The sequence below is a fragment of the Tamandua tetradactyla genome, chromosome 1, assembly GCF_023851605.1.
Source record: "Tamandua tetradactyla isolate mTamTet1 chromosome 1, mTamTet1.pri, whole genome shotgun sequence".
Classification (NCBI taxonomy): Eukaryota; Metazoa; Chordata; class Mammalia; order Pilosa; family Myrmecophagidae; genus Tamandua; species Tamandua tetradactyla.
The window spans coordinates 3,634,684-3,654,315 of record NC_135327.1 but is presented as its reverse complement, the minus strand read 5'-3'; the positions used below and the strand labels follow the sequence as shown (position 1 = coordinate 3,654,315).

At 38.3% G+C, this 19,632-nt stretch overlaps 1 protein-coding gene across 2 annotated transcripts in view; it reads left to right on the top strand.

Annotated features, from left to right (window-relative positions):
* ARFGEF2 (ARF guanine nucleotide exchange factor 2) overlaps positions 1 to 19,632 on the top strand; it is a 150,106-nt gene that overhangs the window by 110,407 nt on the left and 20,067 nt on the right. For both annotated transcript variants that reach the window (XM_077167366.1, XM_077167371.1), the window contains exons 29-34: positions 31 to 161; positions 311 to 440; positions 6,484 to 6,619; positions 7,138 to 7,276; positions 7,385 to 7,439; positions 9,964 to 10,078. In XM_077167366.1, coding sequence (XP_077023481.1) covers positions 31 to 161; positions 311 to 440; positions 6,484 to 6,619; positions 7,138 to 7,276; positions 7,385 to 7,439; positions 9,964 to 10,078 — 706 coding nt within the window. The remainder of the gene's footprint in view (positions 1 to 30; positions 162 to 310; positions 441 to 6,483; positions 6,620 to 7,137; positions 7,277 to 7,384; positions 7,440 to 9,963; positions 10,079 to 19,632) is intronic.

The window sequence follows — 19,632 nt, the reverse complement described above, 5'->3', positions numbered from 1 at the left end:
TCCAGGTCTTAGATGTGATTTTCGTTGTAGGTGCTACAAGAATACACAAGTGATGACATGAATGTAGCTCCTGGTGACAGAGTCTGGGTCCGAGGCTGGTTCCCCATCTTATTTGAGCTCTCCTGCATCATTAACAGATGCAAGTTAGATGTACGGACAAGGTAACAGTGTCCCTTGTGTGTTGGCCACTTACATCACTGAAATGAGACTTGAGTCACTTGCTCACCTGACCCCAATTCTCTCCCATTCTTTTCTCTGTTCTCTTCCCCCATCCCATTCTCTCTTCTGTGCCTGGCTTTGTTTCCTCCAGAGGACTCACGGTCATGTTTGAAATCATGAAGAGCTATGGCCACACTTTTGAAAAGCATTGGTGGCAGGACCTGTTCAGAATCGTGTTTAGGATTTTTGACAATATGAAACTCCCTGAGCAACAGTCAGAGGTAAGATGACTAAAGCACCGACCTGGATATGATGTGGAGAAAAACCTCTCTGGCCTTTATCTGCCTCTGGGGTTGTATAGTCAGGTACCCAGAGGTCTTAAGTACTGGGCTGTTTAAATGGTGTTTTTGAAATTGGAAACACCCTTCCTGGCACTCTTCTGCCAGTATTGACTAGTGCTAAGAGGCTCTCCCCATGTAGGGCCGGGTATGAGGAAATAAATCACCATGTTCTGCCCACTGGACACTCAGCCATTGTACCTGTCAGTTTCACCCAGGCTACTTATTCTTCTTAGTTGTTTTCTTCACGTAGATGTCTGCACAGTCATAGGAAATGGAATGTCTCTGGTCCCTCTAGGATTTTTAATGAAGCTGTAGTTGGGGGTGATGTTGGCAAATATTAGGGATTTTTTTTTTTAATGACTTCTGATGCCCCTAGGTAGTTCAGTACCTCTGGGTGTTTTGTTTGTTATTCATCATCTTGGGGACAAGGAAATCATTCTATCCCAAGATTTTTAGATGGGAGCATAACTTTTGATTCCTTTAGGAATACCGTTTCCCTCCCCGTAGTATAAAAGTCACATGCAATTAATATGGAATGTTAGGAAACTATAAAACATAATTTTATCATCCAGAGACTATAGTAATGTTTTGGCAAATTTTTCTGAGTCTTTTGCATGGTTTAAATATGGTTGAGGTCATAGTATGCATAAAGTTTTGTAATTTTTTTTCTTAACCTTTTTTTTTTTAATTTTTTATTAATTAAAAAAATTACAAGAAACAAACATTCCCAACACATACACTCAGCAATTCACAATATCATCACATAGTTGCATATTCATCATCATGATCATTTCCCAGAACATTAGCATCAATTCAGAAAAAGAAATAAAAAGACAACAGAAAAATATAACAAACAGAAAAAAAAAAATTTTACAGGCCATACCCCTTACTGATCTCTTTCATTGATAACTAGCATTTCAAACTAAAAATCTGTTTTAACATTTGTTCCCCCTATTATTTATTTTTATTCCATATGTTCCTCTCATCTGTTGACAAGGTAGATAAAAGGAGCATCAGATACAAAAGTTTTCACAATCACATAGTCACATTGTGAAAGCTATATCAGTATACAATCATCATCAAGAAACATGGCTACTGGAACACAGCTCTACATTTTCAGGCAGTTCCCTCCAGCCTCTCCATTACATCTTGGATAACAAGGTGATATCTACTTAATGCATAAGAATAACCTCCAGGATAACCTCTCGACTCTGGAATCTCTCAGCCATTGACACTTTGTCTCATTTCATTACCCAATATCTTACCCTATTTCTATCTCCTGATGGTCTTTGTTACCAAGGAACTATTCCAAGTTTATTCACTAATGTCAGTTCATATCAGTGAGACCATACAGTATTTGTCCTTTTGTTTCTGGCTAATCACACTCAGCATAATGTCCTTAAGGTCCGTTCATGTTGTTACATATTTCATGACTTTATTCTGTCTTACAGCTGCATAATATTCCATCTATGTAAGTGTCACAGTTTGTTTAGTCAACTCTCTGTTGATGGACATTTTGGCTGTTTCCATCTCTTGGTAATTGTTAATAATGCTGCTATAAACATTGGTGTGTAAATGTCCATTTGTGTCCTTGGCCTCGTGTCCTTTGAGTAGAGACAGCATATAGATGGGTCCTGTTTTTTAATCCATTCTGCCAGACTATGTCTTTTGATTGGAGAGTTTAATCCATTAACATTCACTGTTATTACTGCATGGGTAGTACTTTCTTCTACTATTTTGCCTTCTGGATTTTATATGTCATACCTAATTTTCCTTCTTTTTACCTTTACTCATAGTCTTCCTTTCTACCCTCTTCTCCACACCTCTCTCTTCTGTCTTTTCTTATCTGTCTCTAGTGCTCCCTTTAGTATTTCTTGCAGAGCTGGTCTCTTGGTCACAAATTCTCTCAGTGATTTTTTTGTCTGAAAATGTTTTAATTTCTCCCTCATTTTTGAAGGACAATTTTGCTGGATATAGAATTAAAAGAGAAGTTTTTCTCTTTTAATAATTTAAATGTATTATCCCACTGTCTTCTCGCCTCCATGGTTTCTGCTGAGAGATCTGTGCATAGTCTTATTGGGCTTCCCTTGTATGTGATGGATTGCTTTCCTCTTGCTGCTTTCAAGATTCTTTCTCTTTGACCTCTGACATTCTGATTAGTAAATGTCTTGGAGTACGTCTATTTGGATCTATTCTCTTTGGGATACGCTGCCCTTCTTGGATCTGTAATTTTAAGTCTTTCATAAGAGTTGGGAAATTTTCCATGATAATTTCCTCCATTAGTTTTTCTCCTCCTTTTCCCTTCTCTTCTCCTTCTGGAACACCCACAACACATATATTCATGCGCTTCATATTATCTTTCAATTCCCTGAGTCCCTGCTCATATTTTTCCATTTTTTCCCTATAGTTTCTGTTTCTTGTTGGATTTCAGATGTTCTGTCCTCCAGTTCAGAAATCCTATGTTCTGTCTCTCGAAATCTACCATTGTAGGTTTCCATTGTTTTTTTCATCTCTTCTACTGTGTCTTTCATTCCCATAAGTTCTGTGGTTTGTTTTTTCAGACTTTCAGTTTCTTCTTTTTGTTCTTTTCTTGCCTTCTTTATATCCTCCCTCAATTCATTGATTTGGTTTTTGATGAGGTTTTCCTTGTCTGTTTGTACATTCTGAATTAATTGTTTCAGCTTCTGTATGTCATTTGAAGTGTTGATTTGTTCCTTTGACTGGGCCATATCTTCAATTTTCCTAGTGTGATTTATTTTTTGCTGGCGTCTAGGCATTTAATTACCTTAATTAGTTTATTCTGGAGATTGCTTTCACTTCTTTTATCTAGGGTTTTCTTGCTGGATGAATTTGTTGTCTATCTGTTCTTTGACATTCCGTTCAGCTTTATCTGGACCTCTAGCTTAAGTTTTGTTTAACAGAGGAGAATTTTTCAGTTCTTGTTTTCTTGTTTCTTGCCCTGCTTGTGTGGTGCCTTTCCCCCCACACACACACTTAGGAGGGTCTACTTAGATATTATAGACCCCAGCTGAATTTTCCCAGACCAAACTGGCCTCCTATCAGGAGGAAAGAGTCACCTGCGTCGGTTTTCCCTGAGGGTGAAACCCAGCAGGTTGAAAGACTTTCCTGTGAAGTCTCTGGACTCTGTTTTTCTTATCCTGCCCAGTATGTGGTGCTTGTCTGACTGCAGGTCCCACCAGCATAAGATGATGCAGTACCTTTAACTTTGGCAGACTCTCCCTGCTGGGGGCGTGGTGGAGACAGAGAAGAGGTTGTAGGCTGGTTTTAATGGCTTCAAATTACCAAGCCCTGGTGTCTGAATTCCTTGAAGGTGGGATTCCACCTGAGTTGGGCTTCACCCCTCCCCTGGGGAAGGCACAGGCTCCAGACAAGCCCCCCAAAAGAGCTCACTTCTGCTTATGCCTGGGGCACTTGCAGCTTGAAAAGGCCTGCCACTGTATCCAGAGACAGTCAAGCCTTTGTAGATACACAGCCACAAAAACCTCTGTTTCCTTCTCTTTTTTTCCCCTTTTTGTGTCAGTCCTGCCCCCCTTGGTACCAGGGCAAAAATGAGCAACCTCGGCTTTGATCAGGTTCACCTAAGCTGGGACCTATTTTTAGTAGTCAGAATTTGTTAATTAGTTCCACAATTGGTGTTTGATTGTGCCCAGTCCCTGCTGCTGGTAAAGTCCTTTCCTTTCCCCTCTGGGAAGTGGCCTGAGGGGGAGGGGTGCTGGCCGCCGCAGCTTTGGGAACTCATGGTTTTGGGGAGTCTCGCAGCCGGTCCAGCTGGTCCAGACTGGGGTATGCTGTGTGTCCGGTCACTGACGTGGCCCCAGGAGCTGTTCTGTACTGTTTCTGGTTATTTAGTAGTTGTTCTGGAGGACGAACTAAAATGCGCACGTTGTTAAGTCGCCATCTTGACCCAGAAGTCCTTCTTAACCTTTTTATTTTGAAATAATGGCAACCATAAAGAACAGTTGAAAAAATAATACAAAGCCAATATAGTGAATACCAACACACCCATCCCCAGATACACAGATCTACCAGTTTTAACATTTTGCCACATTTGCCATATTATTCTTTCTGTCCATCCACCCATCCATTTTCTATAATTTGAGAGTTGGTTATATAAATATTGCTCCTTGAACACAAGATACTTCCCTGTACACTTCCTAAGCATAAGGATATTCACCTATATAACCACCTTAAGTACAATTAGCAAGTTCAAGAAATGTAACATTGATGAAGAGCTTACCTTCTGTATTCTAGTTTTTTCATATGTCCCAATAATGTCTTTTTTCACCTTTTCTCCTTCATTAAGAATCCACTCCAGGATCATGTATTACATTTAATTGCCATTGTCCCTTTGGTTGCTAGTTTTTTTAAATTGTGGAAATATGTATACAACATGAGCATTCCCATCTGAACCACTCCCAAGCATACCAGTCAGTGGGGTCAGTCACATTCCCAATGTTGCAGTGTCCACACCACCGATTCCCAGGACCTTCCTGCACCCCAACAGAAACCCTATTATTCATAACTTGCCATTTCCCCAACCCCTTGCCTCTGGTACCCTGTACTCTACTTTTCACCTTTTCTAGTTTGCTAGCTTCTGGGATGCAATATACCAGAAACGGAATGACTTTTTAAAAGGGAAATGTAATAAGTTGCTAGTTTACAGTTTTAAGGCCGAGGAAATGTTCCAATTAAAACAAGTCTATGGAAATGTCCAATCTAAGGCTTCCAGGGAAAGATACCTTGGTTCAAGAAGGCCGATGAAGTTCAGGGTCTCTCTCTCAAGTGAGAAGGCACATGGCAAACAGGGTCAGGGCTTCTCTCTCAGCTGGAAAGGCATGTGGTGAACACAGCATCATCTGGTAGCTTTCTCTCCTGGCTTCTGTTTGTGAAGCTCCCCGGGAGGCATTTTCCTTCTTCATTTCCAAAGGTCACTGGCTGGTGGACTCTCGGCTTTTTGTGGCTATGTCGTTCTGCTCTCTCAGAATCTCTCATATTCTCCAAAATGTTTCCTCTTTTATAGGATTCTAGTAAACTAATCAAGACCCACCTGAATGGGTGTAGACATATCTCTGCCTAATCCATTTTAACAACCACTATTGATTGAGTCACAGCTCCAGGGAGATAATCTAATTACAGTTTAAAACATACGGTACTGAATAGAGATTAGAAGAAACCGCTGCCTTTACAAAATGGAATTCGGATTAAAACATGGCTTTTCTAGGGTATATACATCCTTGCAAACTGGTACATGCCTCTATGAGTTTGTATATTCTAGCTATTTTGTATAAGTGGAATCATACAATGTCTGACCTGTTGTGTCTGACTTATTTCACTCAACATGATATCTTCACATTCATCCATGTGGGTCCATGTATCACAATTTCATTCCTTTTCAAGGAATATTCCATTGTATTATACACCACATTTTGTTTATCAGTTCATCTGCTCATGGACATTTGAGTTGCTTCCACCTTTCTTGACTAATTCTCCTGTGAGCAGTGGTGTGCCAATGTCTGTGTGCAAACTGCTTTCAGTTCTTTTGGGTATATACCTAGAAGGGGGATTTTCAGGCCATGTGGCAGTTCTGTGTTTAACTTTTTGAGAAACTGCCAACCTATTTTCCATGTTGGCAACACCATTTTACATTCCCACCAACGAAGCGTTCCTATTTCTTTGCGTCCTTGCCAGGTGCTTATTTTATGGGTGGTTTTTTGTTGTTTTTTTTTTAAGTAATAGTCATTCTAGTGGTTGTAAGGTAATATCTTTACTGGTTTTGATTTGCATTTCCTAATGGCTAGTGTTCTTTGTGTTTTTGTTTGGCTGTTGCCTATGAACATTTTTAAGCTGTTGACACATATTGCCAAATTACTTTCCAAAATGATTTTGCCAACAGCATGTAACAATGCTCATCTTACCCCAGGAGAGTAAGTTTAAGCATCATCTTTTTTTTTTTTTTCTTCAGAAATCTGAGTGGATGACAACAACTTGCAATCATGCACTTTATGCCATTTGTGATGTCTTTACCCAGTTTTATGAAGCATTGAATGAAGTTCTTCTTTCTGATGTATTTGCACAATTGCAGTGGTGTGTAAAACAAGGTACTCTTTAAGGCTCTCCTGTCATCATTTTCGATATAGAGAAGACGGATATTCTGCCAAGGAGTACAAGGCATAATGGTGAAAATGTGTATTTAATTTAACTGGAACATAAACCTTTCCCCAAGGCAATTTATAAACCTTAATTTTTTTTTAAATAGCTCAGTTTTTTTTAAATAAAGTAAGGTAAAATAGTTGATGCTGATAAGGTAAAAATTGAAATTGTAGTATTTGAGTGACTAAATTTTTTGAAACACTCGTCTACCAGCCTCCATCCTCTTTTTATCATTTTTCGTATATGAAGCCGTTAATTAGAATAGCAAAATGTTGACCTGCTATCTCTAATAATCAAACATAGCCTACTTTAAACTATAAAAAATTTTAATATTGTTCATAGTATTACTTCATAAATTAAGTCTACAAACCCACTTGTTGTTTAGTCTTACCTCACAGAATGAAGGGACCTGGTTAGAATCAAAGCAGCAGTTAAAGTTAATGATAGATATTGCTTTGTTTTTCAGATAATGAGCAGTTGGCTCGATCAGGTACAAATTGCTTAGAAAACTTAGTAATATCCAATGGAGAGAAATTCAGTCCTGCTGTCTGGGATGAAACATGCAACTGTATGTTGGATATTTTTAAAACAACCATTCCACATGTGTAAGTGTTACTGTGATTGCTTCTGTTTAATTCTGTGTTCACTGGATGTCATAAAGCTCCTGGTTGCCTTTCACAGTAATCATTATTCTTCTCTTGCATTCCCTTAAGTTTGCTGACTTGGAGACCTGTAGGGATGGAGGAAGATTCGTCAGAAAGACATCTGGTAGGATTTTTTCTTTTTTTCAGTTGTCTTTTCTTTGGTCTCGTATCTGAATGAAAGATTAATTAGTCCAGTGAGTTTGTTCTTTTCTGGTGAAATAAGAGTAAAAATGGTTTTAAGATCTAAAAACAATGTGTGTTCATGAAAAACAATTTTTTTTTAGAAAGTACCAAAAAGTATTAACAAAATAAATCACCGTACCCAATAAAAACCAGTCGACATTTCTTGTGTGTGCGCACGCACACGCACACACACACGCACACATACATGAGAGGAGGGATCATTTGGTCCCACTGTATTACTCAGCAACACTGTGAACATTGCTCCAGACTCTTAAATACTCTTTGGGACAGCCTTTTTAGTGGCTGCACATTATTATTATAATTTATTTAATTTTCACCTGTTGAATTCTCAGGTCAGTTCTAGTGTTTGACTGTTACACGTAACCTTTGCTGTGAGGATCCTTAATTATTGCCCTTCTAAATAACTGGAGCTTTATTCAGCTAATGAAATGGTTTTATTTTTTGTCTGAGACTATGTTCAGAATTTCTAATTAAGGGTAGGCCACAGTGGCTCAGCAGGTAGAGATACCATTACTTTTTAATTATCAGCCCACGATAGTCTGAGATGTACATGAGGGTGTTCCTCAGAATCAAGGGCCTAGCCATTTTCGTGAGAGTCCCAGTGGTTGAAAGGCTACCCGAGGTTTCCCAGATTCAAGATTTTAGTACCTCCATATATATATATAGATAGATAGATATCTTTTCCTTTCGTACTCTCAAGGGTCTCTACTATTCCTTTCTAATTATCAGCCCACGATAATCTGAGATGTACCCTGGTATTAAGCTAAGCAGAAATACAAGAATACAAGGCCTTATTCCCATTCTGGACTTGAGGAGTTTAGGTTGTTTAAATGAGCCGCCCAGACAGGCTGATTTGGATTGTGAATTATAGGAAATTTAGGCTCTACACATAACAAGCCTCTCTGCCTTCGGACCCACACAGCAGATGAAGCTCTGGAGTGCGCGCACTAGCACCCTTTACCCTGCGTTCTGATTCACCTTAGTCCCAGGCAGATTGGCTTCATTTTATCTCTGAGGCCTCATCTCTTTTTTCATTACCTAGTTATTACTGTATATATAGCTATGCTATCTTTCAGGGTGGTAGCACTCCATTTCTGGGACCTAGGTGTCACAGAATTACTCAAAGTTCCAGGAACATACCAGCTGATACACATACAGCTCAGCATCTCAGAATCTAGAAATACATTTACAGCTTCAGACTAAGTATGGCTGTTATAAGGGTTTACAAGCTAGGCTCCAGTTTTCTCATAAGTATTTTCTGAAAGAAATGTTAGTGGATCTGTTATTTTCTTTCTGGCTTATTTTGCACACCACTTTGTCCCCAAGGTTCATTCAGTTCGTTGCCTGCCTCTCAACATCCTTCCCTCATGTAGCCGCATATTCCATCGTATAAATGTATCACAGTTTGGAATTCTGCTTCTCAGTCATTGTACTCTTTGGCTCCCTCCATCTGTTGGGCATCATGGATAATGTCCAAAATAAACCATGTCTTCCAGTGTCCTCACTTGGTTGTCTAGTTGGCAGCACTTTCAATCTTAAGATAGTTTTCATTGGTCCATAGTGACAAAGAAGTGACAAACACAGCGTCGCCAATGGCAAATCAAAACTAACTCTTATCACTTGTTTCCCACCCCCGCCATTAATTGCCCCTGGTATTGTGTGGTATTATTGATGATTTCCTATTAACTATTGACCATAGCATACATTTTTAGTTTTCCCGCTGTAACCCTCTACTATTGACTCTGTCCAATATCAGACCTTTGAAATATTTCATGCGAGAACTTTATTTGTAATTATAGATATAATCAGTGGGATACATGGCATTATACATCCCACCTTCAATACTGAGGCCATTAGGTTTTAAAGGGTATTTGCGGGGAGGAGGAAAATTGGAACTCTGTATTTTCTGCATGATTTTTTTTATAAACCTGCAACTTCTCCAATAAAAAAAAACATTAATTTTTTTTTTTTTTTTTTAGAAAAAGGAGTGGGGCTTGAAAGTTGTCATAGTTAAAAAAAAGGTATTTGGAATATTGCAACTTAGAAGTGAAGCAAATTATATAAGCATTTTCTGTTTTTTAATTCTGCCTTCTGCTGTGAACTTATAAAAAACCTAGCTACTGTACTATTTTATTTTTGAACTCACCATTAAAAATTTATTAGACTCATTGTTAAATCATAATGTGTAGAGAAGTGCCCTCTATGTTGGAATAGCAAAATATAAAATGTAAATGGGGGCAGTAATAATTGAAGTTTTTCATCTTTCCTATGCAGCCTTTGAGAAGTGCTACATTAAGGGTGCAGCATAATTTTACTTCGACCTTAGCAAGGCATTTAAATTTAAGCTGGGCCAGCAGTGCTGTTCAACAGACACATCTCTGTCCAGGCACCAAATTTTGAATGAAGAGAAATGAACATTGTATTTCTCTCTGATTTACTGTTAGGATGTGGATCTGGATCGCCAGTCTTTAAGCAGCGTAGATAAAAATGCCTCTGAGAGAGGCCAGAGCCAGCTTTCTAACCCAACTGATGACAGCTGGAAGGGTCGACCATATGCAAGTAAGACCACTTTTAAGAATTGTTTCTATTTGTGTTGTTTTGTTTTAATAGCTAACACATTTACATGATTCAGATATTTAGAAGGTATAAAAGGGTAAGCGTGATAAGCCTTTCTCCCACCCTGTGCCTCAGTCTGCCCTTCCCTGTGGCAGCCGGCATTACCAGTTTCTCTTGTCCCTTTCCAGAAATATTTTATCCATATACAAGCTAATAAACACATTGATACATATATGTATATATACATATGTATATTTATATTTGAATTCTTCTTCCCTCCTGTTTCATACAAATGATAGAATGTTTTGCATTATTCTTTTTTTCACTTAGATTTTAGAAATCATTCAAAATCAGTATGTAAAGAGTATCTACTTTCTTTTATACTACTGTATATTCACTTAATATATATGTTATGTGAATTTATCTGTACAATAAATTCTTTAAAATAGAATTGTTGAGTCTGTGGTTCAGTGCATTTGCCATTTTGACAGAAATTTTCAGATTGCTCTCCATAAAAGCTGTATCTGTTTACATGACCTTTTTTTTAAAAAAAAAAAAGGTTTTTTTATGTTGAAATATAAATATATACCCAAAAAAGCAATAATTTTCAAAGTACATTTTAAAAAATAGTTACAGAACAGATTTCAAAGTTTTGTATGGCTTACCGTTGTACATTATCAAGTTTTTCCTTCTAGCTGCTCCAAAACACTGGACACTAAAAAATATTACAGTGATTCGGTAGTCATACTCGTTTGTTAAGTCCTGTCTTCTCTGTTATAACTCCTCCTCTCCTTTGAGCCTTCTCCCAGTCTATAGGAGTTTTTAGGCTGTAGCCATTCTAACTTTTTCACGTTGAAAAGGGGTGTCAGCGATATAGAATAAGGGATGAATTAGTTGATCTTTTTGAAGAGGCTGGCCCCTCTGGGTTTCAGCACTTATCTGACCTAGGAACCCTCTGGAGGTTATAGGTTTCAGGAAGGTAAACTTAGTACATGTGACCTTTGGAGACTATCAGTTTGAGTCCAGGGTGTTCTTTAAGGTGAACAGGAGCGATGCTAATCAGCCCAGTGATGGGCATTGGCAAAGTATGGCAGTTGACAATATCTGGCTGAACCCTGCATTAAAGTAACCTCCAGAATAGTCTCTCCACTCCATTTGAGCTCTCTTAGCCACTGGTACCTGATTTTTTTTTATTTTTTTTTTTTTTTGTCAAATGTATTTATTGCTCCTTAAAAATCATTACAAATTTTAAAAATTATTCATTAACTCTTTAAGAAAACGGTTTTATCCACATACCATACAGCCCATCCAAAGTGTACAGTCAGTGGCTCTTGGTACATGTTCAATGATGTTTTTTGTTGTTTTTTTTTAACTCTTTTTATTGTATAGTATGACATATATACAAAACAAAGAAATATAAAAGCAAGTTTTCAAAGCACTCTTCAAAAAGTGGTTACAGAGTAGATCCCAGAGTTTGTCATGGGCTACCATATGATCCTCTCATATTTTTCCTTCTAGCTTCTTCAGAATATAGAAGGCTAGAGGGCTTAAATACTTTTTATCATTACAGTAGACTTTTTCCCCCTTTTTTGTGAACGATAACATATATACAAAAAAGCTATAAATTTCCAAGCACAGCACCACAGTTAGTTGTAGAACATATTTCAGACTTTGACATGGGTTACAGTTTCACAATTTTAGGTTTTTACTTCTAGCTGCTCTAAAATACAGGAGACTTTTTAAAAGAGATATCAGTTTAATGATTCAGTATTCGTATTCATTTATTAAGTCCTATGTTCTATGTATAATTCCACCATCACCTTTGATCTTTCTGAACCTCTCTCTTTGGGGTTGTTTGGGCTATGGCAATTCTAAATTTTTTATATTGGAAGGGTCTGTCACTAATATGGGGTAGGGAGATGAAACTAGCTGATGTTCTGGAGAGGCTGGACTGTTACAGGACTTATCTGGACCAGGGACCCATATGGAGGTTGTAGGCTTCTGGAAAGCTACTCTAGTGGCTGGAACCCTTGTGGAATCTTATATATTACCCTAGATGTTCTTTAGGATTGGCTGAAATGGTCCTGATTGGGGGTTGGCAGGTTATAATAGGTAGCAAGGTCTAACTGAAACTTGTATAAGAGCAACCTCCAGATTAGCCTTTCAACTCTATTTGAACTCTCTCTGCCACTGATACTTTATTAATTACATTTCTTTTCCCCCATTTGGTTAGGTTGTAATTGTAGATCCCATGGTGCCAGGTCTAGATTCATCCCGGGTGTCCTCTCCCATGTCACCAGGGAGATTTTCACCCCTGGATGTCATGTCCCACTTAGGGGGGAGGGCAATGATTTCACTTTCAGAGTTGGGCTCAGAGAGACTGACACCACATCTGAGCAACAACAGAGGTCCTCCAGAAGTAACTCTTAGGCATGCCCATAGGTAGGATAAGCTTCTCTGCTACCTACATGAACTTCACAAGAGTAAGCCTCAGGATCGAGGGGATGGCCTATTGATTTGGGTGTCCCTAAAGTTTGACACAGTATCGGGGGGATTCCCTGATGGTAAAATTTAATAGTTCCATAGTCTTTCTCCTCTCCCTCAGGGGACTTTGCCAATACTTTTTGATTATCTGCTTAATATGCTCTGGGATGATTCCAGGAATTACATTAATCTATACAGGATTAAAGGACCTCTTTCTTATTCTGTGCTTCCTGTGTTTTAGTTGTTCAAATGAGCTATACAGATAGATTGAATTAGATTATGCACTAGAGAAGATTTCAGTTCCAGATCAGATAAACCTTTCTTCCATTGGTCTCAAAGAGTGTGTGTAGTTCTAAAATATAGATACTGTCTTCCTTACCCCTGTGTTCTGAATTGCTTTAACCCCAACCTGTTTGGCTTCGTTCTTAGCTCTAAATATCAGGTTATATATATAAAACAGCCTCTCAAAATCCCGAAATAATAATCTCACTCCAGACTTAATGTGTCTGCTCTAATATAGGCCCCTGTTTTCTTGTAAGCATTTTCTAAAGATGACCGTTCTGGCTTATTTTGTCTCACCAAATGTCCCACATATTCATTCACATTGTTGCATGCCTCATGACTTTGTTCCTTTTTGTAGCAACACAACCTTTGTTCATAAGTATACACCATCGTTCACCGATCTACTTCTCCGTCAGTGCATCCTTTAGCCACCTGCATTCATCGGGCATCATGTAGAAGGCCCCAAGTCCACAGTCCATCAGCATTCTCAATTTTAGATAATTTCATTGTTCCCAAGAGAAAGAAAACCAATAAACACACCCTCACCAAATAGGAAATCTAAACCTCCTCTTAACTCTTGTCCCTCCCCCCATTATTTACCTGTGCTCTTGCTGTGGTAGTGCTGATGCTTTCCTTTTGAACACAGCCCATAGCATGCAATAGCAGTTTCCCCTGTACCCTGGACTTAAACACTTAAACAAGAATCATATCTTTGAAGTAATTCTTACAAGAACTCATTCATATTTCTAGTGTGAATCAGTGGACACTGTTATGATACCTGATTTTGTTACATTTCTTTTCCCCCATTTGGTCCAGAGGCATTGTCAACCCTGGGAGTCATATCCCATGTCATGTAGGAGGGTAGGTAATAATTTTCCTTGCAGAGTTGGGCATAGAGAGGCAGGCCACACCTGTGCAACCAAAAAGGTTTCCTGGAGGCAACTGTTAGGCACAGTTTCAGGTAGTCTTTGCTTCTTTGCTACAGAAATAAGTTTTGTAAAGGCAAGCCTCAAAATCAAGGGCTTGGCCTATTTTCTTGGGAGTCCCTAATATTTAATATTTCCATATTTTTACTCCATTTCCTCAAGGAACTCTACCAATACTTTTTAATTACCAGCTGCCATATAGTCTGGGATGTCTTTACCTTAGTCCCAGCCAGATTGGTTTATTTTTATCTCTAATTGAAGTCTGGTTTCCTTTTTTGATTACTTTAACTGTTTTTATATGAAACTATGGTGACTTTCAGAGCTGTAGAATTCCAGCTCTAAATCTTAGGTATCACAGAGGTATTCAAAATTCTAGGGAAATGCCAGCTGATATACTTATAGCTCAGTGTCTCAGAATCTAGAAATATACTTCCAACTTTAGACTAAGTATGACTGCTATAAAGGTTTACAATCTAGGCTCCAGTTTTAAGTATTTTCTGTAAGAGACCTTGGCATATTTGTTCTTTTGTTTCTGGCTTATTCTGCACAACACATTGTCCCCAAGGTTCATTCGGTTCTTTGCATGCCTCACAACATCATTCCTTTTTGTAACTGCATAGTATTCCATCTTATGTATATATCTGTGTATCACAGTTCACCTTTTGGCTCCCTGCATCCATTGGGCATCATGCATAATGTCCAAAATAAACAAACCATGTTTACAGAGTCCTCACTTGGTTGTACAATCAGCAGCACTCTCAATTTTAGACAGTTTTCATTGGTCCAAAGAGAAAAGAACCGATAAACTCAGCCTCACGAAATAGAAAAGATAAGATGCCTTTTATTTCTTTCTCCTGCCTAATCACACCAGCTAGGACTTCTAGTACAATGTTGAATTATAGTGGTGACAGTGGGTATTCTTGTCTCATTCCCAATCTTAGGGGAAATGCTTTCAATTTCACCATTAGCTGTGAAGCTGTCTATGGGTTTTTTTCATATATGCCCTTTATCATACTGAGGATGTTTCCTTTGATTCTTACCTTTTGAAGGGTTTTTATCAGAAAAGAATGCTGAATTTTGTTGAATGCTATTTCAGCATGAAGGATATGATCATGTGATTTTAATCTTTCAGTTTGTTAATGTGCTGTATTACATTGATTGAGTTTCTTATGTTGAACTACCCTTGCATTCCTGGTATAAACCCAACTTGGTCGTGATGTATAATGGTTTTAATGTATTGTTGGATTCAGTTTGCTAGTATTTTGTTAAGAATTTCAGCACCCGTGTTCATTAGGGTAGTTGGTCTGTAGTTTTCCTTACTTGTGGTGTCTTTATTTGGTTTGGCTATTAGAGTGATGTTAGTTTCATAAAATGAATTAGGGAGCATTGCTCTTCTTCAGTTTTTAGGAGAGTTTGAGCAGGATTGGTATGAGTTCTTTTTTGGAATGTTTGATGAAATTCCCCTTGTGAAGCTGTCTGGTTGTGGGCCTTTCTTGCTAGGAAATTTTTTGATGACTAAATCTCTTGCAGTTGGTTTGTTGAGATCTTCTGACTTTCTCAAGTCAGTGAAGGTAGTTCGTGTGTTTCTAGGAATTTGTCCATTTCATTTGGGTTGTCGGTTTGTTGGTATATAGCTGTTCATAGGATCCTCTTACGGTTGATCCATAGTAATGACCCCTTCTCATCTCTGATTTTATTTATTGGCATCCTCTTTCTTTTTTTTGTCGTGCTAGCTAGAGGTTCATAATTTTATTGATTTTTTTTCAGAGAACTGTCTTTTATTTTTGTTCTTTCTGTTGTTTTTGGTGGTGTTGTTCTTGTTCTCCAGTTTGTGTCTGCTTTTATCTTTGTTATTTCTGTTAATCTGTCTGCTTTAGGGTTAGTTTGCTGTTCTTTCTCTAATTTCTCCAAATGAGCAGTTTTGTCCTCAATTTTTGCTCATTTTGCTTTTTTAATATAAGCATTTAGGATGATAAATTTCCCTCTCAGCATTGCTGTTGCACATACCATAAGTTCTGATATGTTGTTTTCTCATTTCCATTGGTCTCTAGCAATTTCTTCTTTGACCCACTGATTCTTTAAGAGTGTGTTGTTTAATCTCCATATATTTGTGAAAATTCTGCTTCTTTGGTGGTTATTAATTTCCAGCTCCATTCTTTTGTGGTCAGATTTAGTGCTTTGGATAATTTCTCTCTTTTGTGTCCCAGTGTATGATGTATCCTGGAGAAAAGTCCATGAGCACTGGAGAAAAATGTGTATGCTGTTGTTTTGGGGTATAACAATCTGTCTATATCCATTAGGTCTAATTCAGTTTATCCCATTGTTTAGGTTCTCTGTTTCCTTGCTGATCCTCTGTCTGGTTGTTCAACCTATAGAGGAGAGTGGTGTATTGAAGTCTCCCACTAATATTGTTGAAACATTTATGGCTTCCTTCAGTTTTGCCAATGTTTGTCTCATATACTTTGGAATACTTGATTGGGAGCCTAAACATTTATGTTTGTTATTTCTTCTCAGTGAATTGTCCCCTTTTATTAATATGTATGTACTTCTTTGTCTCTTATGACATCTTTACAACTGATGTAAATTGTAGTCCATTTTATTGAAGTCCATTTTGCTTGATATTAAATAGCAGCTCCTGCTTTCTTTTTATTAAAACTTGCATGCAACATTTTTTTCCACCCTTTGCTTTCAATCTGTTTGTATCCTTGGGTCTAAGATGTGTCTCTTGTAAATAGCATAAAGATGGATCATATATTTTTATCCATTCTGCTAATCTGTATCTTTTAATTGATGAGTTTATTCTATTATCGTTCAAAGTTATTACTGTAAAAGCAGTTCTTGAATCTGCCATCTTATCCTTTAGTTTTGATTTGTCAGATCTATATATTCTTTTCCCTCTCTCTTTATCCTTTGATTTACCCTTACTGGTAACTCTTCAATTCTGTGCCCTCCTCCAGACCCCTCTCACCTGTCTTTTTTTTTCCAGCTGACAGAACTCGCCTTAGCATTTCTTATAGGACAAGTCTCTTCTTGACTAGTTCTCTTAGTCTTTGTTTGTCTTTGAAGATTTTAATCTCTCCCTCAACCATAAAGGACAAATTGGCTGAATAAAGAATTCTTGGCTGGAAGCCTTTCTTGTTCAGTAGCTTAAATATATCATACCACTGCCGTCTTGCCTCTATGGTGCCGGTTGAATAGTCTGAATTTAGTCTTATGTGGTTTTCCCTTGTATGTAATAGATCACTTTTCTCGTGAAGCTTTCAGGACTTTCTGCTCTCTTCAGCGTTTGACAGTCTGATTAGTATGTGTCTTGGAGCAGGTCTATTTGGATTTATTCTAATTAGGGTTCGTGGAGCCTCTTTGATTTCCATATTTATGTCTCTTATAAGGGTTGGGAAATCTTCTCCTGTTATCTCTTCAGCAAACCTTCACAGCCCTTTACTCTTCTCTTCTCCTTCTGTGACCCAAATGATTCTTATATTTGTGTGCCTTTTGTTGTCCATCATTTCCATGAGATCCAGTTCCATTTTTTTCCATCTCTCTTGCTATTTGTTCTTTTGTGCACTCGAGTTGAGTTGTACTCTTAGAGTTCACTTATTCTTTATTCTGTCTCTTCAGATCTACTGTTGTGCGTCTCTGCTGTATTTTCAATTTGGTCTACATTATCTTTTATCTCTGTGCATCTGCTGTATTTCTGTTTAACCTTTCACATTCTCCTGTGCGCTCTTCTAGTGTCTTCTTGATATCCTTTATTTCTGTATAAATATCCTTGAGTAGTTGTCCCATGTTCTGTGTTCTCCCCAGTGTTTTGATTTGGTCATTTAGATGGACTCTTACTGCCTGAATCTTTACATGCTTTCTGATTTTCTGTTGCATCTGTGGCATTTGATTATCTTAATAAGGTTGTGTTTCAGGGTGGTTTCCTTCATTTGTCTAAAGTTTCATATTTACTTGGGTTTGCATTAAAGGTTTCCTTCTGCACTTGGCTTGTAGTAATTACCCACCAAACCAATGCCTGGATCTCGTGTAGGAGGTGCAGTTCTACTTGGTTCTGTTTTCATCCATGCAAAGATTCATGGGTGGTTCAGCAGTAGAAGCCCCACCTGTGATGTGGGAGACATGAGTTCCACTCCCAGCCCATGCACCAGAGGAAAAAAGGTGCCTGGCTTGACCGAACTCCTTGGTCCCACCTTTTTGTCCATGCACAGTTGAGATCCCCAGGCCTCCGTGGGTAAAGGGGAGCAGGGCAAGGACCTCATGAGCCTCCATTGCTTGTCTGACATCAGGTCGGCTCCACTTCTCATTCCCTCCTCCTCCCTGGGGGGAACCCTAAGTCCTTGCCAAACCCAGGCACCCGCAGTGGGCCCACCTCAGGGTGGGGAGCAGGTACCATGCATCATGCACTGACCCTATGGACCCTGTGCACAGGGGAATCAAATCTGCCAGCCTTGGGGCTTCCTGGGGGAATTTCCAGCTATGGGGCCACAAGGAAAGACCTCCCAAGCCTGCTGTGGGTGCTCCACTCCCTTGGTATCCTCTCAGTGGAGGACACTCATCCCACTCGCTCCGGCCCAGTCTATCTGCTTCTACCAAGGTCCTGGTTATTGTTTCTTTATTTTTATTTTTATTTTTTTCACTTTTATTTTGCATGTGTGAAATATAACATATTCAAAAAAAGCAACAAATTTCCAAGTACATTTTAACGAGTAGTTATAAAACAGCTTTTAATGTTTGGTATGGTTACAGTTCCACAGTTTTTCCTTTTTTCTTCTAGCTGCTCCAAGACACTGGAGACCAACAGAAATATCAATATGATTCAGCAGTCATACTCATTTGTTAAATCCTAACTTCTCTGTTATACTCCTCCTTCCCTTTAAATAACATATAAGCATAAAAGCAATAAATTTCAAAGCACATTACAGCAATTAGTTGTAGAACAGATTTCAAAGATTGGTGTAGGTTACAATTCCACCATCTGAGGTTTTCATTTTTAGCTGCTCTAAGGTAGCTAAAAGAAATTTCAGTATAGTGATTCAGCTCTCACACCCATTTGTCAAACCCGACCTTCTCTGTATAACTTCACCATCCCCTTTGATCTTTTATTGTTATTTTGACTCTGTTGTTGTTCCACAGAGCTAGGTTGAAGTCAGCCCACCCTACTTCGCCATCCTTCTGAAGTTTTGTTCACATGGTCTTTGTGAACCTCGGTAAAAATTGGTATTTTTGAATTAGTGTTAGTGAGCAATTTTCTAATTATGAGTGTGATACAGTATTTTTTCACGTATTTAAGAGCCATTTCTAGTTTCTGTTCTGTGAACTGTCTGTTCATAATCTTTCTTTGTTTTGCACTGGACTGTTTGCCTTTTTCTTATTCATTAGGGATCTTTGTCAGATACAAGTTTCAAATTCTTTTAACCAATTTGTCACTTAATATTCCTTATAGAGTGTTTTACTCTCTATAGAGATTTTAAAAAACTATGTTTAGCAGTTGCTGTGTTCAGACATTATGCTGTGTATTTCGTGTCTTTGAACTCATTTAATCCTGGTGGTGGTCTTGGAGAAAAGTACTGTTTACATTTGCACAAACCAAGGCTTGGACAGGTGGCTACATAACTGGCCAATAGTGTACAATTAGGATTCAGAGCTATCTTTGGGCAACCAGGGAATTGGAACTTCTAAGTGTTATTCTAGTTTGGTTTTGTTTTGTTTTTCTTTATGTTCTGTGCCCATTGCTTATCTTCATTTCAATTTCACCCACTCCGCAACATCCCAGATTGTATTTAACATTGAAATTGACTTCTGAAACTGGACATTAGACAAAAGTTGTATGTGGCCACCATCATATTTTAATAGAATAAAAATTGT